The sequence below is a fragment of the Canis lupus genome, chromosome 9, assembly GCF_011100685.1.
Source record: "Canis lupus familiaris isolate Mischka breed German Shepherd chromosome 9, alternate assembly UU_Cfam_GSD_1.0, whole genome shotgun sequence".
Lineage (NCBI taxonomy): Eukaryota > Metazoa > Chordata > Mammalia > Carnivora > Canidae > Canis > Canis lupus.
This window is the reverse complement of record NC_049230.1, coordinates 37,330,990-37,356,917: the sequence shown is the minus strand read 5'-3', so window position 1 is coordinate 37,356,917 and position 25,928 is coordinate 37,330,990. Positions and strand designations below refer to the sequence as shown.

At 38.4% G+C, this 25,928-nt stretch overlaps 2 protein-coding genes across 6 annotated transcripts in view; both read left to right on the top strand.

Annotated features, from left to right (window-relative positions):
- The first annotated feature begins 256 nt into the window (after window positions 1-256).
- Window positions 257-23,157, top strand: DDX52 (DExD-box helicase 52). 4 transcript variants are annotated; one of them, XM_038548058.1, is made up of 15 exons: window positions 257-409; window positions 1,062-1,257; window positions 4,319-4,449; window positions 6,098-6,283; window positions 7,848-7,991; window positions 8,635-8,746; window positions 9,625-9,697; window positions 10,183-10,386; window positions 12,916-13,006; window positions 15,829-15,951; window positions 16,189-16,339; window positions 16,555-16,630; window positions 17,912-17,983; window positions 18,827-18,919; window positions 22,026-23,157. In XM_038548058.1, the coding sequence occupies exons 1-15, from the start codon at window positions 323-325 to the stop codon at window positions 22,081-22,083; spliced, it is 1,797 nt and encodes a 598-aa protein (XP_038403986.1). In that variant the 5' UTR covers window positions 257-322; the 3' UTR covers window positions 22,084-23,157. The 4 variants fall into 4 exon arrangements, with proteins under 4 accessions (XP_038403986.1, XP_038403989.1, XP_038403988.1 ...); XM_038548061.1 differs by having other exon boundaries at window positions 303-409; window positions 1,096-1,257; XM_038548060.1 differs by having other exon boundaries at window positions 354-477.
- Window positions 23,158-25,561: 2,404 nt separating this feature from the next.
- The window catches only part of SYNRG (synergin gamma), an 84,633-nt gene continuing 84,266 nt past the window's right edge, over window positions 25,562-25,928 (top strand). For both annotated transcript variants that reach the window (XM_038548057.1, XM_038548056.1), the window contains exon 1: window positions 25,562-25,617. The gene's annotated coding sequence lies outside the window, so the exon portion shown is untranslated. The remainder of the gene's footprint in view (window positions 25,618-25,928) is intronic.

The window sequence follows — 25,928 nt, the reverse complement described above, 5'->3', positions numbered from 1 at the left end:
GCCTGCTTCTCCCTCTGCCTGTGCCTGTGCCTCTCTCCCGCTCTCTCTGTGGATAAATAAAATCTTTAAAAAAAAAAAAAGGCGTTGTTTGCCATAAAAGTCTAGAACGCTGGCTGGCCTTAAGAGGATCTTGACAAATGTTTTTTGAAAGAACAAATAAATAAGTAATGACGGGCTATACGAGTTAACTCGAGGTAGTCTCCCCACCGCCGCCAGGCCCCGCCCCCTAGAACCACTTCCGCCCACAGCCCGGCCCCAGACCTTCCGGGAGAAGAGATCCTCTGAGCATGCGCCGTGGGACCGCGGGGCTCTCTGGGTAAAAATGGATGCTCACGATCTCTTTCGCCGGCTGGGCGTGGGAGCCAAATTCGATGTGAGACGTTTCTCCGCGGATGCAGCGCGATTCCAGGTATTGTGCGGAGGGAAACAGAAGCCGGAGTAACTGAGAGGCGCAGGAACCCGAGAATGATCTGGCTGGTAGGAGGGCGGGGTGGGAGCCCGTGGCCTGGTGGCGGGGCATGTTCCCTCTTTTTGCGTCGGGCTCGTGCTCAGACCTCCTAGTCAAGTTCTGCCTTCGGAGTGAACTCTTAACATTCTTTGTAGACCACGGTGAGCTTAGCACAGAAACTCTTCCCCTTCTCTGCTCTTTAGCTTATTCAAAGCACAGAATCCTTTTGAGACCTTAGGCAAGTTATTTGACCTCCTAATGCCTTAATTTTTTTTCATCTGTAGTATCTCTATTTACGCCTTAGCGTTGAAGGATGAAGTAATTTAATATATATAAGCATGCTTAGAAATCTGCCTGACAGCATATAGGTGTTAGGCTGATAAGCATATAGATGTTAATTGCTATTATTATTATTACTACTGTTCAGAGGTCAGGAAAGTTGTCATCTTATATTCCATTTGCCATACACAGCTGTCAGCTCAACAAATACTTGGTGAAAAGGAAAAAAAAAAGATGGGGAATTATTAGACCCACGTCCTTAATGCCAGTACTGCTTGGGTGAAAGCAATGTCAGTCTGTCAGTAGATTGCATTTTAAATTTTTTGGATTTTAGGTAGGAAAAAGAAAATATGACTTTGATTCTTCAGAGGTGCTGCAGGGACTCGACTTCTTTGGAAACAAGAAGTCTGTCCCAGGTGAGCGCGGAGCATCAAGAACTCATCAGGAGCTTCAAGATGAAGAGAAAAAAGAAGAGAGCCTAACTGAAAGGAAGAGGGAGCAGAACAAGAAAAAGAGGAAGATGATATCAGGTTAGTTCTTGGTTCTTTTTTTTTTTTCTCTTTATTACTTTTTTTTTCAGTTACAAAAATAATAACAGGCTTAAGGTTATAAATCCGACGGTATACCTGTCATTCATTAGCTAATGGCTTTCAGGTTGTTTCCAGGTATTTGCCATTATAAATATTGTATTTGCATATGTACTTGTATATATATCTTTTTGTACAGGTCCTGTTCTGTAATTCACATCCCAAAAGTAGAATCACTGGCTGAAAGGGTAGGCACATTTCTTCCTTTGAACAGATAATTAAAAATTACTTCCCACACCTCTGTCAATGGTAGATACTATTGATCTTAAAATTCTTTGTCAACCTAATGAATGAAACCATTTTTTTTTTTTAATTCTCCTGATAACTGGTTGAGCATGTTTTCATATGTTCCAGTGGACATTTACATCTTAGCATTTGCAAATTGTCTGTTCTGACTCTTTGACTATTTTTTACAGGGTTTTTCTCCTGTACTTTACTGTAGGGATAAAGTAAATATTTACACCTGGTTTTTAAAAGTTTTACAATGGTAAAAAAAATTTTCTTCCCACTATTTCTAGTCTCTTGTTTCTCCAGGGGCAACTGCTATTAATCATTTTCCTATGAATTTTTAGAAAGATTTGATCTATTCACTATATTTATACCTCCCTTAGAAAACCTGAATAATAGGATACTGTATATATTATTCTATTCTGTACCTTCCCACCTCCTCCACTTTAATTAAAAAATACTATGTATATATATCTTGGAGACTATTTGGAATCAGTAGGAAGTACACTGCCTTTTTCATTTTATTTTATTTTATTTTTTTAATTTTTATTTATTTATGATAGTCACACAGAGAGAGAGAGAGAGAGAGAGAGAGGCAGAGACATAGCCAGAGGGAGAAGCAGGCTCCATGCACCGGGAGCCCGACGTGGGATTCGATCCTGGGTCTCCAGGATCATGCCCTGGGCCAAAGGCAGGTGCTAAACCACTGCGCCATCCAGGGATCCCGGCCTTTTCATTTTAATACAAAATATATCCCACTGTATATTCCAAAATCAATTTTAACAAGTTCCTTTGTCAAGGACATTTAGTTTGTTTTCTCACTTTTGCTATTATAATGTTGCGATAAATGCCATTGTGCTTATCTTTGTGTGTATGGAGAGTATATCTGATAAATTCTCAGAAATGGAATTTCAGAACTAACAAATAGGTTTATTCTAAATTTAGGTATTTTGGACTTGTCCACCAGAAACATTGTATCAGTAGGAAGTCCACTGCTTTGTCCATTGAATCATAGTAGAGTGCGCCGTTACACATTGTAGGGATGTTCTATAATTGACTTGATAAATCCATGTATTATGGATATTGTCTTCTGCTCCACACTTTTCCTGTTACAGTGTTACACATTTTATTTCCCTGACAGCAAGGAAGTTTGATACAACCTACCAAGATTAGTTTAAAAAAAAAAAAGACCTGCTGCAGACTTGGGAAAAGAGTCAACTGTTGGGCAACCAAAAACACACAGATAGGTACTATAATGTAGCATATATGTGGCATAGTACAGAGAGATGTGGCATACCATGTTTTGATTGGTCAACTAAATATTTTCTCCCTAGGGTGATCTACAGAATCAATGTGAAACAAACTCAGGTTAAAATTTCAGTAGCCAGGGACACCTGGGTGGCTCAGAGGTTGAGTGTCTGCCTTCAGCTCAGGTCTTGTTCCTGGGATCCTGGGATTAAGTCCCACGTCGGGCTCCCTGCATGGAGCCTGCTTCTCCTTCTGCCTATGTCTCGCCTCTCTCTCTCTCTCTCTCTGTGTCTCTCTTAAATAATTAAATAAAATCTTAAAACAAAACAAAAAATTCCAGTAGCCTTTTAGGGTAGAAATTGACTTTTTTTAAAAAGTTAGACATATGCCTATCATATGAGCTACCTATTCCACTCAAAGAATTTACCTGAAAGAAAGGAAAACCTGTGTCGTCGCAAAGACTTCTACACAGGTGTTCATAGCAGCTTTATTTTCAGTAGCCAAAAACTGGAAATGACACAAATGTCCTTCAGGTGAAGGATAAACAATTTATATATCCATACAGTGGAATACTACCTATAAATAAAAAGTTAACTATTGATATGTTCCTACGGGATGAATCTCAAAATAACTATTCTGAGTGAAAGAAGTCAGACTAATTTATTTAGTACATACTACATGATTCCAGTTACATAAAATTCCAGAGAAAGCAAATTGATCTACAGTGACAGAAAGCAGATAGGTGGTTACAAGGGGTCACAAGGGAAATTTTGTGTCGTGATGGAAATAAACTTGAATGTGGTGATGTTTTAAGAGATGTATACTATGTCAGAACTCCTCAAATTGTATACTTGAAATAAATGCAATTGGTTGTATGTCAGTGGTACTTCAGTTTGTAAGTCAGTGAAAGAAAATTGAAAAGAAATACCAGAAGTGGTCTTGCTTATTGCTCTTTTTAGAATTTTTAAGGTTATTCTTACATATTTAATTTGCCACATGAACTTTAAAGTTAGCTAGTCTGGTTTCCAAAACAATCTTGTCGTGACTTTTCATTTAACTAATTTTAGTTATAAATTAGTGAGAATTCCTATCTTTGTATTAGTGACTAGTCCTTAAATACTGTGCATATTCATTGGTATTATAAGTGAGAGCTAAAAAAAAAAAAAATAAGTGAGAGCTATTCTTTAGTCATATTTATTTTCTAACTGGTTGAATCTAGAAAAGCTGGCTGCCTCATCGAAATATCTCGTTTATAAGTATTTTCAATTTAATCTGTTTGCAAGTATATACTCATCTACATATCACCCAGCTAAAAGAACTAATAAAAGGAAGAGAATAAGCTTCAGAGCTCTGATTTTACCAACAGAGAACTTGCCTCTCCTTTTCTAATTTTTATACCTCCTATTAGTTTCTTTTTTTTAATTGTATTAGATAGTACTTTACTTTTATTCAGTGTGAAACTGGCCTGTTGGCTACACTCAAGAATGTTAGATTTAAAAATCTTTTTATTTTTTAATATGTATTTTAGAAATTATTTCTCAAGAAGAAGGTTCTACTATACAGTGGACATCGTCTGTGGAAGCAAAGATTGAAGATAAAAAAATTAAAAGAGAAAATAAACTAACTTCAGGAAAGTTGGAGAATCTCAGAAAAGAAAAGGTTAGAAATATGTCTTAGCCCCAGTTGCTTTTCTGACCTAGTAAATTTTTCCTAGTCCTTGGGTTATTCTGTTGGTGAAAGTGAATACAGGGCAGCCTAGGTGGCTCAGCGGTTTAGTGCTGCCTTCAGCTCAGGTCGTGATCCTGGGGTCCCAGAATCAAATTCCATGTCGGGCTCCCTGCATGGAGCCTGCTTCTCCCTATGCCTGTGTCTCTGCCTCTCTCTCTCTCTTTCTCTGTCTCATGAATAAAAACATAAAAAAGAAAAAAAAATGAATACAGTTTTGTTGAAGATAAAAGATTAATTATGTTAGTTTAGATTTTACTTTAATGAAAACTTAGTTATTTGTGCTATGGCTGGAAATTTTAAAATTTAAAATTCTTGAAAGTATCTTGAAGCTTGAACAGGTCAAGAGGTGTGTGTGTGTGTGTGTGTGTGTGTGTGTGTATACACACACATACCTACAATTCTCATGTACTGTATACTATGTAATTTTTTCCTGTCCAGATTTTAAGATTGATAATGTATTTGGAATGAAGTTTTTAAAATTTCATATCCCCTTTGATAAACATAAAATTTACCCCCTTTCTCCTCTTTATTAAGCTCACTGGTTTATTTTTTTATTTTTATTTTTTTTTAATTTTTATTTATTTATGATAGTCACAGAGAGAGAGAGAGGCAGAGACACAGGCAGAGGGAGAAGCAGGCTCCATGCACCGGGAGCCCGACGTGGGATTCGATCCCGGGTCTCCAGGATCGCGCCCTGGGCCAAAGGCAGGCGCCAAACCGCTGCGCCACCCAGGGATCCCAAGCTGAGAATTAGAATTCTTTTCTTTATTTATTTTTGTGAGAAAGAAAGCGAGCACAAGCAGAGTGGAGGGGCAGAGGGAGAGGGAGAAGCAGACTCCTTGCTGCACAGGGAGCCCGCCCAATGCGGGTATGTCCCAGGATCCCGAGATCATGACCTGAACCAAAGGCGGATGCTTAACTAACCAACTGAGCCACCCAAGTGCACCAAGAGTTAGAATTCTTAAGAAACCTATTTTATACCTTGGGATTAGGAGGAGTAGAATACAGAAGAAACAACAAATCATTGTCATGTCTGCTGCACACCTGCTGTATTGCAGGTAGTGTTGTTCAGCTCATTTCAACAACACTGAATCCAGAATTTCACTCACTGTATCACAGAATGGGAAAACAAACCGAATCAACACTACTTGACTCTGCTTTTGGCCCTCAGTTTTAATAAGTAGAGTTTAGAGTAAATCATAAAAAAATATTGGCATTTGTATGCTAAGTACCATATAAATAAAATACTAGATGGATTCAGTGTCTTCCTTCTATAAGGTTATATAAATTACAAGTTATGATTATCTTGGTAGCACATTAATATGAATAACACATTACTCATGATACACATTAATATGAAGAAAGTGGATAGATAAGTTTTATGAAGACCTTATGAAGGTCTTCTGTCTATAGAAGGACATAAAGTATATCGAATATCTGTATCCTTTAGGGCTTATAATTTAACCAAAAAATTTCATGTGTTACTAACCCTTGTCCTAGAAACTGTTACTGCTGTTTTATAACATCTGGCAATATACATGACCATAACTATGGTAACCCCTTTAATTTCACTTTTCAGATAAACTTCTTCCGGAATAAACACAAAATTCATGTCCAAGGAACTGATCTTCCTGACCCTATTGCTACATTTCAGCAACTTGACCAGGAATATAAAATCAATTCTCGACTGCTTCAGAACATTCTAGATGCAGGCTTCCAAACTCCTACACCAATCCAAATGCAAGCCATTCCAGTTATGCTTCATGTGAGTATGAAGGTCTAGAATGCCTCTAACATTCCTTCCTCTGTGTGTTAGCTCATTCTCTTCCATGTTTTTGAAGTCTTCCTTCCACCTTATCTTCCCCTGTTGAAGTCCTCCCTTTGCTTTGAAGGTCCATCTGAAATGCCTGTGCCTCCATATCACAATTAGATGTGATCTTTTCCTTTTGCCAACATTCTTTCCTCTACCATCAGTTCTCCAAGGTAGTTAGTGCATTCTTTTTCTTGCATTTATCTTACACTTTACCCTACTGTATATTGTGTTTACCTTTTACACTTTACTAGAATATAAACCCTCTAAGGATAGGGACTCTGTTCTGTTTATTCATCCATGATTTAGTTTATTATTCCCAGGAACTATTTCAGAAATATAGAATTATTGTACATAGCCTGACCTTTTTTTTCCCTCAGTTATTTTTATATACAATAAAATGCATAGTTTTAAGTTCACAGTTCAGTGAATTTCAATAATGTATGCCCTCTATAACCATCCCCCCAACAGAGATGTGTAACGTTTCTGTCAGACCCAGAAAGGTCTGTTGTGCCATTCAGTCCTCACCTCACCCCTGCCCAGAGGGAATTGCTGTTCTGATTTCTTTTGCCATGTATTAGTTTTGCCTCTTCTAGAATGTCATAATGGTATCATCTATTATTTATTTCTCAATTTCCGGTTTTTTTCACTCTGCATATTGCTTTTGAGATCCATGTTGCATTTATCAGTAGAGTTTGTCAATGAGTAGTATTCTCGTTTGAAAATAACCACAGTTTGTTTATCTACTGCCGATAGAGTCATGGGTTAACTTAGAGTTTGAGAAATTAAATTTTTCTGAGTGTGTGTGTGTGTGTGTGCGCGCGCGCGCACACTCGCACCAATGAGAGCTGACTTTTCTCCCCTTGTAGCCAAGATGACCTTTGGTTCTGGTAGCCAAAGGATAGGAGTTACTTTTTCATCCATACTAGTCATTTTTGTTTTCTTTGGGAAATGAAGTGAGAATATATTTGAATGATGTTGCTTCCTCACATTATAGTAGATTTGCTTACAACTTCAGCTTAAAGCTCTAAAAATCATAGTGACTTTTTGAAGACTGTCTCCTGTAAATTACTGTCACTTTGGTTATTGCTACTTTTTATTTCTTATCTTCAGCCATTGTGTTACTTATTAAAACTAGCCCTAGGGATTGAGCAGTGCAAATTTTGAGGGAAAAGTTGGTTTTATAATTTTCCTTTGATAAAAGAGTTTGGTGGGAAAGAAAAATTGGAATATTGGAATTACCTGAAGTGTTGAATTATCTTTGGATTTTAGTTATCCATATTCTTTACCCAGGTCAAATGGTGTTTGGTGGCAATGCTCAGAAACTCACTGGGGCACTGGTGGCAGGGGTAGATGATATTAGAAAGGCAAATATGGAAAAAGTTAGACAGGCAGTGGGAATATGAATGATTGCATTCATTATGATTATTTTATATGTTATTTCTATGGCTGGTTATATTACTTGACCAGGATCTCAAAAGTGTATGTACTTACCTTATACTTTATACCTTGTTTTTAGGGTCGAGAACTTCTGGCTTCTGCTCCTACTGGATCTGGAAAGACTTTGGCTTTTAGTATTCCCATTTTGATGCAACTAAAACAACCCACAAATAAAGGCTTCAGAGCTCTGATTATATCACCAACACGAGAACTTGCGAACCAGGTGTGACTTGTAGCTTTAAAAGGGATGTATTTGGTGTTTGCTTCAGTCATTTCTTTTTTGAAAGTAATACAAAGGTCTCAAAAAGAGTAAGGCCCATGTCTTTTAGCATGCGCAAATATTCGGTACAGTGCTGCACCCTGTGCTCTGTCTTAGTGCATGTGGGCAAATTTTTTGAGAACTTTTATAATTTTCTAAAACAATGGTTTACATATTAATGATGTTTCCTTGGTAAATGCTCTGAGATCTTTTAAGTTGAGGCTACTAGAATATATAGTCCTTCTCTAAAATGTGTTTTTCTCACCTAGAAAAATGAAACCTCATCTCAGTTTTGAGAAAGAAAAACTATATTAGATTTAACTTTTATTTTATATTAGATTTATATTAGATTTAACTTTTAAATCTTCCAATGTACTTAATAAAAAATACATACCAAGCATGAGATAGTTTATAATAGCACTGTGTTCCATAAACAGTATGTAGCAGGTAGCAAAGTGCTGAGATTCCTGGTTAATGCACATATTATTATGAGTTTAATTTCAGTTGTTCATGAGTTGGTAATGGGCTTATTTTAATAGTGTAAACAGGACTATACATCATATCTAAGTATCTTAGCAGCTAATATTTTTGTCATTTTCCATTTTAGATTCACAGAGAGTTAGTAAAAATCTCTGAGGGAACAGGATTCAGGATACACATGATCCACAAAGCGGCAGTGGCAGCCAAGAAATTTGGACCTAAATCATCAAAGAAGTTTGGTAAGGGATTCATGCTTAAGCTATAGAGCATGTATGGGATTTGCAAATTACATATATCATTAACTGCCACCTAAGAGTTCTTTAAAGTGTAGTCATATATGCTGTTAGTTTGGTTTTTAGAGAAACTAAAGAGATGTGTTCACTCCTATTCGATACTTATATAAATATATACCAGTGATTCTCATCCATAGGCAGTTTTGCCCCCTCCCCTGTCCCCCACCTTCTACTCCAGGGACATTTGGCAATATCTGGAAACATTTTAAGTTGTCAAAACTGGGGTGCTACTAACTTATGGTAGGTAGAGGCCAGGGATGCATTAAGCATCCTATTAATGCACAAGACCGTCCCCTACAATAAAATGTTATCTGGACCAAAATGGCAGTAGTGCTAAGGCTGAGAAACCTTGCTTTATATACTATTAACTTTTAAATCTGCGATGGAAATACTCTGCAGATAAGAATGGCTTACATTGCTACCCTTATTTATATCAGTCAAAAAATCAGCTTTTACCTGTCTTTCATCTTGAGCTTCTGAGTAAAATTTCACTTAAAGAAAGGATTTTCCTGAAAAATAAAACTAAATATTTGAAAATAGCACTTTCGGATTATAGCGTTCTTGCCTCTTAGAAGTTGAGAAGGCAGAGCAAACATAATAAATGAAGAGTAAGCATATAGTAGTTTGTGCTATGGTGGATTAAAAAATATATATTAGCTTACTAATAAGAAAGAATTTTTGTGGGGTGGTATAGTAGGATAGCAAATATAACCTCCCTCTCCTCCCTGCCTTCAGGTTTTCACTGAAATTCAGGAGGTTTAATTCCCTAGTTTAAGAGAGATGAATTTTGCTTTTGCAATTTGTACCATTTGTTTTTCCTATAGATATTCTTGTGACTACTCCAAATCGACTAATCTATTTATTAAAGCAGGATCCTCCAGGAATAGATTTAACAAGGTACAGATAATACTTTAATCTCTTTTATGTGTGTTTTCGTTTAGTTGATTCTATTTTGTTCTTGACTACTTGTATTATAGCTCTCTGCCAACTTTCAGTGAGTGTTGGTGCTGAAAATAATGATTTTCATTAAACTCATCGGAAAGTAACCATCTGGTCTGGAAGAAAGTTACAAATTCTGATAAGCAGTTAGTATGGAACTTTGCTAGATGTTTTCACTTCTTTCAGCAATGGTGATGGAGTTTTTAAGGTTGATGTGAAGCTCTATTACTAATGGAAACTCATCTCTTTGAGGCTGAAGGAATAGAACATTATGTTTGTCTTGTTTTTACCTTTTTCTGGCTGATTTTTCTTTTACCTTTTTCTAGTCTGTGTGGATCTGAGAAGTAGCATAATGGTTTGACTTCTTCATGTGTCCACACAGTTTAATGAAGTGTCTTGGATCTTCCAGTTCAATACCCACAAATTGTTTTGTTCTTTCTTAGTGTTGAGTGGCTGGTAGTAGATGAATCAGACAAACTGTTTGAAGATGGCAAAACTGGGTTCAGAGACCAGCTGGCTTCCATTTTCCTGGCCTGCACATCCCATAAGGTCAGAAGAGCTATGTTCAGTGCAACTTTTGCATATGATGTTGAGCAGTGGTGCAAACTCAACCTGGACAATGTCATTACTGTATCCATTGGAGCAAGGTAATTGGTCTTCTCTTTATCCCACTGATTTTTTTAAAATACAAGTCTTTGGAGGTAGGTTGTTTGGCTTTAGATTAATCACAGGGAAAGTTTTACTGAATGATACGTATTCTTTAAAGCCAAGATTGATTAAGGATTTTCTTTTTTTTTTTTTTTCTTTAAGATTTTATTTATTTATTCATGAGAGACACAGAGAGAGGCAGAGACTAGGGAGAGAGAGAAGCAGGCTCCATGCAGGGAGCCCAATGCAGGACACGATCCTGGGACTCTGGGATCATGCCCCGAGCTGAAGGCAGATGCTCAACCGCCGAGCAACCCAGGAGTCCCAAGGATTTTCTATTTTATTTTGTTTTATTTTTTTAGAGACGGAGAGAGAGAAAGGTGATGGGGAGGGGCGAGAGAGAGGGAGAGAGAGAGTCATAAGCAGGCTCCACACTCACCACAGTGCCTGACATGGGCATCGATCTTACAACCCTAAGATCATGACTTGAGCCAAAATTGAGAGTTGGACACTTAACTAAGTCTCCCAGGTGCCCCAAGGATTTTCTGTTTTAGAATAATCTAAAGGGAAGGATGCCTGGGTGGCTCAGCAGTTGGGCGCCTGCCTTTGACTCAGGTCGTGATCCCGGGATCCAGGATCAAGTCCTGCATCGGGCTTCCTGCAAAGAGCCTGCTTCTCCCTCTGCCTGTGTCTCTGCCTCTCTCTCTCAGTCTGTGTCTCTCATTAATAAATAAATTTTTAAAATAATAATAATAATAATAAAAGAATAATCCAAAGGGAAATTGTCATATTAGTATTTCTGTCATCATATTTTCACTTGATTTCTTTTCCCATCCATCTGCAAAGTATGACATGAGCTCTATAGCCACCCAGAGGATTTAGTTTCTTTGATGGCTTAAGTAGGACCATAGAGGAAGAAGCTAATGTTACTGAGCCACTTGATTTATAATTCCTTTTAAAAAGTATTCGGGGGAGCATTTTATACTAAATGAATGCACTAGTAGGAAAATGTTTTAAGAAATTATAGCCATGGAATAGAATACTATGCAACCCACGAAATGATAAGTATATGATAAGTATATGTATATGATAAGTATGATATGTATAAGTATGATAAATATATGATAAGCTATTTGAAAAAGTGCTTAGAATACCATACTAAAGGGATCCCTGGGTGGCTCAGCAGTTTGGCACCTGCCTTTGGCTCAGGGCGTGATCCTGGGGTCCCGGGTTTGAGTTCTGCTTTGGGCTCCCTGCATGGAACCTGTTTCTCCCTCTGCCTGTGTCTCTGCCTCTCTCTCTCTCTCTCTCTCTCTCTCTCTCTCTCTCTGTTTTTCATGGATAAATAAATAAAATCTTTAAAAAAAAATACCATACTAAGTAAAAAAGAAGCCAAATGGAACAATAAAGAACACTCTGCCTACTTTAAACTTAAAACTTCTATATATTAAAAAAAAGAACAAATACACCGTAAATCTAATTTTAAAGGCAGACAACAGAAAGGAAAAAGTATTTATGATGCAGTGTAATGTACTACAGCATCTTATTAGTGTTTATAAAGCCTTAACCCCCAGCTATCTATAAGAAACTTGGTAATCATTAAGAAAAAAGCTCAGACTTATAATAACCTTAAAAATGTTCTCATTTTATCCAGTAATTTTATTTTTAGAAATTTTTTGTAAGTAAATACGTGAAAATTTATGATTAGACTACAATAAAATGTCATAATTTATTCTAAAATGGTAGAATTGTGGGCAATTTTGTTTTACTATTTACAGTTTTCTATATTTTTCAGAATTTTTAGATGACATTTTTATAATTAGAATAAAATATGTAAAAATAACTTTGAGGGGCATCTGGTTCTTGGTTTCAGCTTGAGTCGCAGTCTCAGTGTTGTGGATTTGAGCCCCAAGTCAGTCTCCACACAGATCTGCTTGTCCCTTTCCCTTTGCTCCCCCCACCCCCATGCTCACACATGTGCATACTCTCTCTCTGTCTCTCTGTCAAATAAATGAAATTTAAATAAATAAATAATAAAAATAGCTTTGGGGTATTTGGCTGGATCAGTTGGAAGAGTATGCAACTTGATCTCAGGATCATGAGTTCGAGCCCCACATTGGGTGTAGAGATTACTTAAATAAAACAAAACTTTAAAATAGAGCAGCCCGGGTGGCTCAGTGGTTTAGCGCTGCCTTCAGCCCAGGGTATGGTCCTGGGGACCCAGGATCGAGTCCTGTGTCATGCTCCCTGCATGGAATGGAGCCTGCTTCTCCCTCTGCCTGTGTCTGCCTCTCTCTCTGTGTCTCATGAATAAAATCTTTAAACTTTAAAAAAAAAAAAAAAAAATCTTTAAACTTTAAAATAAATAACTTTGTCTTCAAATTAAAGTATAAATAGTTAAATGCTTATGTTGACAGTGGAAAAATTGATTCTGTTAGGGTTATGTGTAAATTTTTTCATTTATTTGGAATTTGGAGGGGAAAGCAAAATTTGGCTTTTATAATCTGCAAAGTATGTTTTCTTTTCAGGAATTCTGCAGTAGAGACCGTAGAACAAGAGCTTCTCTTTGTTGGGTCTGAGACTGGGAAACTTCTGGCCATGAGAGAACTTGTTAAAAAGGTATATTTGGACTGTCTTCTTGAACTGTGGTAAAGTTCATCAGAATCTTATATGACTGATAGGAGACTGAGCACTATTCCTATCTCATATTTAGTAATCCAGTAGTAACTTCTTAAGCACATTGAGTCAACTGTTGTCACAGGCAGGGAGGCTCACCATTCAGAATACAAGTTTTCTGTTCCCAGCTCAGGGTGGGCTAAGAAAAGACCTACCTGATGTCCTAAAAGCCTCCTTTTTTCACATCTACATCTGTAGTGCTCCCTTTATTTCCCCCACATTCCTCTGCTGGTTTCTTACAGAACTCTAGGAGCATTGTAGAATAAGTGGGACACTGGATGTAGCTTTCTGTTTTTTATTCCTTCAGTAAATATTGAGTAGAAGCCATAATTAAAAAGTTAACTATAGGGATCCCTGGGTGGTGCAGCGGTTTGGCGCCTGCCTTTGGCCCAGGGCGCGATCCTGGAGACCTGGGATCGAATCCCACGTTGGGCTCCCAGTGCATGGAGCCTGCTTCTCCCTCTGCCTGTGTCTCTGCCTCTCTCTCTCTCTCTCTGTGTGTGTGTGTGTGACTATCATAAATAAATAAAAATTAAAAAAAAAAAAGTTAACTATAAGGTCTTAGGGCAGGGGAAAATAAAACAAATAGACATCCTAAGCCATGTCCCTAGAATTTATCTTTTTTAAAAGATTTTATTTATTTATTCATGAGAGACACAGAGAGAGAGGCAAAGACATAGGCAAAGGGAGAAGCAGCCTCCCTGTGGGGACCCTGATGTGGACTTGATCCCAGGACCCTGGGATCACGACCTGAGCCAAAGGCAGACGCTCAACCAGCGAGCCACTCAGGTACTCTGAATTTAGTCTTTTTTAGGGGATAAAAGAAATAGACTTGTGTAAGATAGTTTGCAGTAAAGTGTCATAAAAGGCTATAGAGTGTTTTTCTTAAGCATCCATATAGTCATATTGGGGCTAACAGGGAGACTTGAATTGATTGGGGAAAGCCTTATGGAGGAAATGCTACTAATATGGGTCTTGGAAGAACCTGTGAGATAAAAGGGCAAGGGTAGTTGATGGTTGGAGGAGCAGTTGGAGTAAAGTCTAAGCAGTGGAGGTGAACACAGTGGGTTTGGAGACTCATAAAGGAGTTATCTATCTAAGGCAAAGAGTTTATGGTGAAAATTAAAGATCAGGTTGGACAGGAAAATTGGGGTCACATTAAGAGAAAGCACTGGACATTTTGAAGAATTTTATTATTTATTTTTTAAAGAGTTTATTTATTCATTCATGAGAGACACACAGAGAGAGGCAGAGACACAGGCAGAGGGAGAAGCAGGCAAATTGGGCAGCCCCGGTGGCTCAGCGGTTTAGCACTGCCTGCAGCCTGGGGTGTGATCGATCCTGGAGACCTGGGATCGAGTCCCAGGTTGGGCTCCCTGCATGGAGCCTGCTTCTCCCTCTGCCTGTGTCTCTGCCTCTGTGTGTGTGTGTGTGTGTGTGTGTGTGTCTCATAAATAAATAAATAAAATCTTTAAAGAAAAAAAAGAATGAGGAGGAAATAAATGAGGGTGATGGTCTCAGTGGTGGAACATTAAGAGTAGTTGGAGGGTGAAAGTTTGCAACCTAATGACTACAGAGGTGGTTAAGAGCTTGAACTTTGGAGCTAGACTACCTGGATTGGAATTAGCTTTAGGCAAAATAACCTTGCAGCCTCCTCATCTGTAAAATAGAAATAATATTATCTTTCTCAGAATATTATCTCTCTCCATTGTAGTACTTGGAATAGTGCTTGGCTCATGATGCCATGTATATTCATTTCATTAATATTCTTAAAGGTATCATTTGGCACTAGGAAATTTAAGGTTTTCGCATGGATACACACATAGAGATTATACATCACGGATTTCTAGCCATGTATGAGTTTTAGGAGGTTTGTGAACACTGAAGTTTTATGTTAGATTTTGTGTGAATGCGTAGTTGCCTATTAAAAAGCTTCATGGCTTCATTAAATTCTGAAAGGGGAGTTTGCGAAACAAAATAAAAAGGTTAAGCCCTAATAGAGCAATTGAAAATAAAGTTAGTTTGAGAGATAGGTGGGGTTTGATGCTTGAAATGTAAAAATCATCTTAGGGCAGGTAATAACTGAGATTATATTTAACATAATAAAATAATGACTAGGGACACCAGGGTGGCTCAGTGGTTGAGAGTCTGCCTTTGGCTTAGAGTGTGATCCCAGTTTGGGGATCAAGTCCCACATCAGGCTCCCTGTGGGGAACCTGCTTTTCCCTCTGCCTTTGTCTCTGCCTCTCTCTCTCTCTCTGTCTCTCATGAGTAAATAAAATCTTAAAAAAAAAAAAAAAAAAAAGATAATGACTATATTGAGAGAACTGAGAACCAAAGACTAAGCTTTGGAGGAATACCCACAATTTAAAAAACAGTTACTAAAAAAATAAAAAATAAAAATAAAAATAAAAAACAGTTACTACATTTTAGCAGAATTTAAAAATCTCTGAGGCACAGAAGCCAAGAGATGATTGTTCTAAGGAGTAGGCATCTATTATTGTAGAAAGGTAAAGGGGATTAATTAGATATGAGTGTTGGAATTAGCAAGATGGAAATTAGAGTTCAAGTTGAGTAGAGAATGGATGGTGAAGAAGATGGAGGCAGATCTAGACCACTGATCTGAGAAATTTGGCAATAAAAAGTACATTTAATTGAACTGGGTTCTTTTATGAACTAAAATCATATGAAGTACTATGATTGTATTCATGATTATGTGTGCTGATTTTTACCTTCTTTTTTTTTTTTAACCTTTTTTCTTTTAGGGTTTCAATCCCCCTGTTCTTGTTTTTGTTCAGTCCATTGAAAGGGCTAAAGAACTTTTTCATGAGCTCATATATGAAGGTATTAATGTAGATGTTATTCATGCAGACAGAACACAGCAACAGGTAAAGTCAAGTGTATATTTTCAAAATAATAAACTACTAAATTTTATTATTTTTTAAATTTTACTTAAGTTCAGTTAGCCAACATAAAATACATCATTGGTTTCAGATGTAGTATTCAATAATTTATCAGTTGCATAGAACTACTAAACTTTAAAATATTGGCATAAAATTTATGAAGTACTTGTTTTCTGTTCCTAGAGTAGTACTAAAACATTTAACATGTGTTTTATTAACCAGAGAGATAACACAGTCCACAGCTTCCGAGCTGGAAAAATCTGGGTTCTTATTTGTACAGCCTTGCTAGCCAGAGGGATTGATTTTAAAGGTGTGAACTTGGTGATCAACTATGACTTTCCAACCAGCTCAGTGGAATATATCCACAGGATAGGTGAGTTTTCTTTCCTGCTTCTACCCTTCTGTCCCCACCACCCCCGGGCACGACTCCTCTGTTTTGTGCCTACTCTTCCCTTCAAACATGCTCATTTTATAGTGCTCATTTTAATGAAAAACCAGTGACTTGTATATGAATCTTGAAGTTAGTTCCCTTTCCCCAGAAAAGTGTGTTTTTTTAATGGGGTTTTTTGTTTGTTTGTTTGTTTTTAGGTCGAACTGGAAGAGCAGGGCATAAAGGAAAAGCTGTTACATTTTTCACTGAAGATGATAAACCATTATTAAGAAGGTAAGTTAGGAAAAATAACTTAGTTTTTTTTTTTTTTTTAAATAACTTAGTATTAAGATAGTAAGACCACTTCATTATTCTTGTGTGCACACACAATTAACAGGTAATTGCAAAATGGCCAGGGCCCAATTACTGTTAGGGCATTATTCAACCAGATTTTAGCCAAGACCAAAGGAAAAATTATCAAAGGGCCTTGTTTTGCCCTTCTATTATTAGAATTTGGAAATATTCATAATGGAATATTCATTGTTAAATTTCAGACTCTCAGGATTCTCCCCATAGCCATCAGTTGATATTACTCACTATGTATTAGTGAAGTTTTTGGATTAGTGAATAAAGCAAACCCCCGAGTCATGTCAGCCCAGTCAGAATTATTTCTTACCATGGTGCATCCTTCCCTTTACTCTTAGAGGCAGATGGAATTTTATATTTAGTCTAGGAAAAACTATTTCAGTAACACTTCAAGATTATTCAGTTGTAGCTCTTTGAAGCCTGGGTAACACATGACACACTTGTAGAATCTTGCGTCTTAACTTAGTCCATCATCATAGGAAAGCTGAGTTTCCTTTATTTTGTCTGCCTACGGTAATTTTAGACTGATGATAATTGATAGCACTTAACATTTCTAATGAATGAAATTAAGTTATGGCCAAAGGCAGCTTGTATTTTAATCTGTTTATCAGTTTTGGTAAAGATTCTGATTTGTGCCTTCTGAACCTTAGCTTTGTCAGCCTCGAATACACTTTGAGCAGACTCTTACATGTTCATGTATAGGGGAATCTATTTCAATAGCCTAGATTCATCTACATCTCGGTAACTCCAGGCATGTGAATCTGGTGACCTCCATGTCAACATAACTGTGCCTCTCAGTTTTCCGTCCGGGCAAGGGGGTAATGATAGTATCTCATTGGTAAAGGGTGGTTGTGTGCATTGAAAAAACCACATGAAAAGCCTAAGACAATGCCAAGTGCATAGTAAGCAGTATTATCTCATAAATTCCAGTCAGTACATTATGGTTAGTAGCTTTTTAGGGCTTGACCAATGTTGAGGAGAAATAGCTGCTAGCTAAAATTACTCATCAGTGCATCGATTTTAGTCCACCAAACAGGTCTCTTCAGCAATCCAGTGTACTTATATCCGGTGATAATTTATATCAGAAAACTATACTGGATTACTTTCATATGTGTGCAGTTTTCACTCCTCTTGAACTGTACAGAGGGCTTAAGTACATAAACATCCATTTGAACAAATACAAATTTAAGTTTATGGGTTCCTTTTCAGCGTTGCCAATGTTATACAGCAGGCTGGATGTCCTGTGCCAGAATACATAAAAGGTTTCCAAAAACTACTAAGGTACAATCTTGAATTTACCTAGATCTCCTCTCTTTGTCTGTCTCTTTCTCTCCCCCTCCCCCCCCATTTCCCTTTCCTCCCTCCCTCCTTCTCTCCTTCCCTCTCCCTGTCCCCCACAATATGCATTCTTGCTTTCACAATCTTATAATTACAGTTGCAATACTACTACTTTTAGAAATCCTAAAATTTTCCTTTTTAAATATCTATGAATATGTTCTTTCCTTGTCAGTTTTTTCATTCTTCAAATGTTAAGTATTCAGATTTTTTAAGTTATTAAATGTAAGTAAAATATTCTTAGAATTGATTTTAGTTCATAAAACTGATAAAACAGTTAATTGCTCCAAATCAAATTTTAATGCTTATTGGCAGAGGATGTAAATGTGACACAGGACCTATTTTAATCAGCATCAGTGCCTTTTTCAAAATTGATTAAATTTATCATCCTTTTGAGTTATCTTTCTAAATGCTATTAGGTAGGTGATTTAGCATTTTAAAGTGGATATAGTGGGACGCCTGGGTAGCTCAGTGGTTGAGCGTCTCTGCCTTTGGCTCTGGGCATGATCCCGGGGTCCAGGGATTGAGTCCCGCATCGGGCTCCCTGTAGAGAGCCTGCTTCTCCCTCTGCCGGTGTCTCTGCTCTCTCTCTGTGTTTCTCATGAATAAATAAATAAAATCTGTAAAATAAAGTGGATATAGTGTCACCACAAACCGTAAGTGATTTAAAAAGTGAATTTTGTTAAAAAAAAAAAAAGTGAATTTTGTGATCAAGAATCAAAACTGGCTTTATTTAGCTTTAGCTCTTTCAGTTCTACTGAATTTCATTCTTTTCTCTATAACTTTCAGCAAACAAAAGAAAAAGATGATTAAGAAGCCATTGGAAAGGGAGAGCATTAGTACAACTCCAAAATATTTCTTAGAAAAAGCTAAGAATAAACGGTAAGCATATGATGAGAAAAGTGACTGTTCAACTCTGTCTTATAGTAGGCATTGTTTCTACTTAGGATAAGCTTTTTTGAGGTAGAATTGATAGGTTCAGTCTGTTATAGAATGTAATAAAAGTAATATATTTCAGGTTGCCTGTGATTTGGGAACTTGGATGATTCAGTCTGGGAATTTTTCTGTATCTGTATATTATTGATCTGGGTTTTTCCATCTTTGAAAGAATGATTTCAGTTCACTTTGAATTAGAATTGCACTGCCCACCACTTCTACATAGCCTACATCAAGACATACTGCTGTAGCAGTGAGGGTTGTTGACTCCCATTGATGGAATCTTCCCTGAAGCTCCCTTCCACAAAGCAGGATTTCAGTGTAATCTTAGACTTATGCTGAAGCACATTGTAATACCTCTAACAGGAATGACTTGAGTAAATTTGTAGTAGTTCAGCTGAGTTTTATGAGGATGTTACAGCATTGATTTTTTAGCATACACATAGGACTACCTTTTGATAGGGGTAATTAAAACTATGCTAACCAGTACTGCTTGTTATGCTATTTAAGGAAAATGACACTTTTCAAATTCTACCATATGGTACTAGTTCACATATAATATGTATAAAATGTAGGCATTTACCAAGTACCTTTTCACCTGCCAGGTGCTCGGTGTGTGAATGAATCTAAAATGAGACCCTATCCTAGAGTTGTGGAAAGGAGATTAGTACACATGAAAAAACATTAGAGAATAATTTTTAAATAAAATAGAAGTGTAGAGACAAAATAGTATGAATTGGTATAGTTACAAAAAGCTTCAAGGAGGTAGAACTATCTTTAAGGACAGGTAAAATTTAGGCATATGGAAGGGACAAGGTGAACAAAGACATGAAAACTGGCATGAGCTTTCCTTCTAAGTTGGAACAAGAGTCTTACTTGACATTTTGTATTGACTGAGAAGTAATGTTTAGTTCAAGTATACAACATGTACACAGTGTCCCAAAGTTTAAGTTGTAATAGCTTGGAAAGAATAAATGCTACAAACTTACAAAAGTATCATTTGAAAGCTTAAATCATTTTAATTGCACCTGTACATACTCATTTTTGTTTGTTCTTAATACATTTTTTTATTTTGATTTTTTGTGGTAACAGTTCCTGGCTGACACTTAAGCCAGTGGATCGGAGAGATGATCACCCTACTTGACTACCTTTGTCACCTGATCTTTCTCACTACACTTTTTCTTCTAATGGGTTGTATCAGAACTGTTGTGTATGCATCAGAACCTTATTCTTTGGATGATCTTAAAGCTAGAATTAGGAGTGCCTGGGTAACTCAGTTAGTTAAGTATCTGCCTTCTGCATAGGTCATGATCCCAGGGTCCTACTCTGCAGGGAGCCTGCTTCTACCTTTCCCTGTCCGTGTTTAGTCCCCCGTTCCCCCCACACACACACTTTCTCTCTCTCTCTCTCTCAAATAAATAAATAAGTAAATAGTTAAAAAATTTATTTTTAAAGAAAGCTAGAACTAGAAATGTATTCTCAGGATGCCTGGGTGGCTCAGTGTTTGAGCGTCTGCCTTTGGCTCAGGTTGTGATTCCAGGGTCCTGGGATTGAGTCCTGCTTTGGGCTTCCCAAAGGGAGCCTGCTTCTCCTGCCTATGTCTCTGCCTCTCTCTCTGTGTCGCTCATGAATAAATAAATAAAATCTTAAAAAAAAAAAAAGTAATCTCTAGGCACTGAGCAGCAGCTGATGAAAGTTTTAACAAAAAGAAATAAACTATAGTATCAAAATGGTGGTTATGTTGAATTTTAATAAGTTACTTTAATATTTTAAAGAATTATGCTTTGTTGTTTTTACAAGTTTGTAGCATTTATACTTGTGTTTATACTTCAAGCTGCACTGAGACGATGGGGACTCTTGGTATAAATCTTGTCCCTTCATCTCACTGCTTACGGTGCTGTGGTTGTCTCCATTGTCTTCATATCTAAAAGCCATCCTTCTCAATAGAGAATGTAAACACCTGATCTGACTCCAGCTTGCCTTTTACTGTATATGTTCCTTTCAATGATTCTACCCACAACTTGCTGAGAACTCTGAAGTCCGTATCTCCAGGCCCAGTTTTCCATATAAACCTGAACCCTGTTGCCTAGTGGACTTCATTTCAGGCATTATAAACTCAGCCTGGTAGAGTGGTGGGAAAAATTAGACTTGAAGTCAGAAGAATTGGCTCTAATACCACTTTTTCCTGTGTGACTTTGGACAAGTCACATCCCCCTTTGTATGATGGAAAGAAGTATGTAAATCACGGCCACTCTGCTATTCAAGGTTGGTTGAGGATTAAATAAATTAGTACACATCCAGGAACTTTGCATTACTAACCTATAGAATGCAAACATTGATTATTTTCTCCCAATATTTTTCCTTTTCCTCTGTTAACTTAATTGATGGCATTCACCAGACTCTGAAATCAGACTGTCAGGTTTTGTGTCTAACATTTATTATCAGGGCAGCCCCAGTGGCTTAGCGGTTTAGCGCCGCCTACAGCCCAGGGCGTGATCCTGGAGACCCAGGATCAAGTCCTACATCAGGCTCCCTGCATGGAGCCTGCTTCTCCCTCTGCCTGTGTCTCTGCCTCTCTCTCTGTCTCTCCTCTCTGTGTATTCTCATGAATAAATAAAATCTTAAAAAAAAAAAAAACATTTATTATCAGCGTATGATGATCAGCGAGTTATTCAGCCACTCTGCCTCATTTTCCTCATCTGTAAAATGAGGGTAATAATAGAATCTTCTTTGTTCATAACTTAGGAAGATTATCTGATTACAGGATCTAGCACTTAATCAATGTGAACTCTTATTATTAGTAATGTCAGAGTCGGTCTCCATCGTTGATATTACGTTATAGTGTCCTTTACTGGTATGTTTCTGTCTCACTCAAGTAATTCTGATTTCCTAAAGGGCAGAGACCAGGTCGAATGCCTACCTATGTTCTTAGTGCCTCATATACTTGGTTATATGGTAGGTTTCAGGAAAATGCTCATTAATCTGGCAGAGTTTTAGAAAGGTCATATATCTAGAATTTTGGATTCAACTTTCTTTAATTTTCTTGTCACAGGAAAAAGGTCACTGCTCAGAACAGCAAGAAGAAAGTAACTCTTGAAGACAAAAGTTAAAAACAGACTTTTTAAAAGACTATCGGAAATGGAGTTTTATGATCCCCAGCAAGAATGTAGTTTTCATGAAATACTTTAAATCCTGTAATCACCTGTAACATTTGAAAATAACTACAAGAATGTGGGACTGATGAAAAAGAACCCTAAACTATGAATGCATCATGTCATATTTCGATTTGTAGGTGACTTTTAAATGATCAGTGGAAATCACAATGGAAATAACATTCATTGACATTTCTGTGGTGTGAATCCAGAGAGATACTTCTTATAGAAGAACACAAGCTTATGCTAAAATTAACAACACCCAAATGTGGTGAACTCTTAAGGATTTTTCCCTTCAGTGTGAAGGAAGGTGTGATGTATGCTGTGGAGAGGCATCTGGAACCAAATTTCAAAATAAAGCCTTGAGATTGCATGCCCCTTTTCACCACCACCACCCATCATCGCACCACCCTCACCTTTTTTTTTCTTTTTTTTTTTTAGATGAACAAGAAGCAGCACAGGCTGTCTACCAAGAAGAGATCTATTGTTCTCTTTACTATTTCTTAATTTGTTGGTGACCTTTTGTGGTATGAGCCACAACAAAAAGCCTCCTCTGTGGCTGGTTATTCAGGTTCCCTAGGATTTTAAATTATTTGGTCTATATTAAATATCCTTATACTCCACTGGACAGCTCGTACCTTACCTGTCATAATGTTGCAATTACAAGATTATGGTCAGCCTCTCCCTTTCTTACTTCCATTTTCCATCATCTAATCATGCTCTTTCCTGTCTCTTTCCATTCAAAATGACTTTGCTAGAAAACTGATAAACACTTTATCCTGATAAGGAAGAATGTTCCTGTTACTTGATAGACCTGTGGCTGCATTCTCTTACAGCTTGTCTTTCCAAAGACTTTAGGGCCCTGCATCCATTTATTAAACAGGTCTCTGCCAGATGTAAAGAATTAAGATTATACAGTGATGGAGTCTATTCACTATTAGCAGATTTTTCTTAGTTGCTAGTTTTATACAGTTGGAATAAAAAATTGACTTCATACATGTAAGGATTAATTAAACTTATTAATTTCCTTTATTCTCAGCTGTTTATTCTAATGTCAGGACAGATAGACTCCAACTTGAATATTTTAAATGAGATAAATTGTTCATCTTCAGAATTTATGTAAATGGAGACCATTTGCTATAAGGTACACAAAATATGGGATGCCTGGGTGGCTCAGCGGTTGAGCATCTGCCTTTGGCCCGGGGCATGGTCCTGGAGTCCCGGGATCGAGTTCCACATCGGGCTTCCTGCATGGAGCCTGCTTCTCCCTCTGCCTCTCTCTCTGTGTCTTTCATGAATAAATAAATTCTTTAAAAAAAAAAAAGGTACACAAAATATGTATAAACGTGATTTTTCTTTGTCCTTGCAAACAGATTCTTGAGTCTATATCCAGGAGGTAGTTGTGATGGTGCCACCGATTGCCACCTGTATGACTTTGAATAGGTTCTTTAATTTCTCAGAGCTTCTCTTTTTTTGTGTTTGAAATTGGGGGTAATATTAACTTTGTCTCAATTTTGGAAATGCCTAGCTCTGTGCCTGACATGTTCTAAATTACTGCTGAATATTCCTTAAACAAACATGATATATTTGGTTAGAAATATAAGGCTTAATAACAGTTTGTGCCCTTAGAGTGTATTGGTGGGTGTAAAGGAACAAATAGTGGCAAATGCGTTGTGAGACATAAGGCCAAAGTGCTGAAGCATCAGCGGATGGCATCTAACGTCATGGAAGGCTGACCTCCTGTGCTGAGGCTGGCAGATGAAGGCATCCACAGGCAAAGGAGAACAAAGTATCCTGGCAGAAACAAGAGATCATACCTTCTATGCTTGACATACTCTTCATTTGACTTTATTTCCCCTTTTTAGTGTTTTCTCCTGTGTAAACTACTCATCCTTAAATAATAGTAGCTATATAAATCAGTATTCACTGTCCATGGATCAATACCAAATTTAGCACCTTTCTATTAGTTGAGACTATATGCTACACAAATTTCAGTTTCACCTAAAGAAGAGGAAAAATGAAATTAATAGACTATTAGGAAAAGAATACGTGATAATGAATAGCCACACTAGTGAAATGAGCAAGACTTTTATGTGAAACCCCTGAGTTTGAATCCTGGTCCTGCTGCTTTGCAGCTGTATGACCTGGATAAGTTACAACTTCCTTTTTTTTTTTTTAATTTATTTATGATAGTCACACAGAGAGAGAGAGAGGCAGAGACACAGGCAGAGGGAAAAAGCAGGCTCCATGCACCGGGAGCCCGACGTGGGATTCAATCCTGGATCCCCAGGATCGCGCCCTGGACCAAAGGCAGGCGCCAAACCGCTGCGCCACCCAGGGATCCCAAGTTACAACTTCTTTTAAACTTGCTTTTCTCATCTGCAAAATGCCAATAGTAATAGTTACACAGACACTGAGGATTTGAAAAAATTCAGTAAGGTTCCTGACTAATGATGTGTGCCCAGTAAAGGATAACTTACTACAAATGGTTTCCCTGTAAAAGCCCTGGGGCAATAATGAAAGAAAGCTGATTATAATTAACCCATTACTTGCTAATCAAACTTTGCTTGAAGGCTTGAAAAAGTTTACGCTGGATTTTTGTATTTTACTTACAGTTCGAATAAGGGAAAAAATAAAAAGGCCCACATTATATATATATAATATATATAATTATTATATATTATATATATATAATTTATACATGTATATCCAGATAGGTTCAGAGTGATGAACACCGTTTTGCCCCTGCTTGCAAGTATAGGAAAAGCAGGGATAACTGGATGGCATGTTGGTAGAACCAAACACAAGAATGGTACACGTTGAAGGTTTTATATATGGGCTGGGTTTATTTGCTCCAGGCTGCTTTTACTAAATTAAATTTTAAAAACCTTCCATCTGCTGGGGTGCGTACCAAAAGGAAGCTCCCGCTTTCTTGGGAAAAAGTGGAGACTGGTGATCACTCGTCAGCGCTGTTAAGCTATCAAAGGACCGTTCAGGATCCACCTAGTCTTTATGTGTAAAAAGAATAGAAGAATACCGGTGCACCCATCATTCGGTTTAAAAAGCAAGGTTCAATCTCTCCACTAACCAACATGACGGTTTTTCAAAGGGAGGGACAACGATTTGCCGCTTGGCGGCCGGCCGGGCTCTCCGGAGGGCCCCGCCAGGGAATGAATCAGCTCCCCGGGGCCGCCCAGGCAACCCCAGAACTAGCGCCGCACTCGGGAGGACCCCAGGCGGAGGTCGGCTCACGTGACAAGGGCGCGCCGCACCCCCCGGGGCGTGGGGGTCACGTGGGCGCAAGGCCCCGCCCCGTCACCCAGGCCGCGGCGTGGAGGGGCGGGCGTCTGCCCCGGAAGTGGCTGTCTCCAGCTGACAGCTGCTCGTAAGGTGGCGGCGGCGGGCCCGGAGCAAGATGGCGCTGCGGCCGGGAGCCGGGGCTGGCGGCGGCGCGGCCGCGGGAGCCGGCGCGGGGGCCGCCGGGGGAGGCAGGTGGGTGTGAAGAGCCGAGCCGGACTCCGGGGCCGGCCCCGCCGGGGCGAGGGCTGCTTGGCGGTTATGGCGGTTTTCGCCCGCTTCGACCCCTTTTCCTGTGACACTGGGTTACGGGAGGAGGGGGTCCTCCGGGGCACCTAGGCCGGGCGGGTCGGGGGGAGCCCGGCGCCTGACTCCCGCCTCCCAGGCTCCGCGGCGTCGGTGCCGGGGCCGAGCAGCGAGCGAGAGCGTCCCAGTGCGGGGAGGAGAGGAGGAGCAGGAGCAGGAGCAGGAGCAGGAGCAGGAGGTGAGGGTCCGCTCGGTTGGGC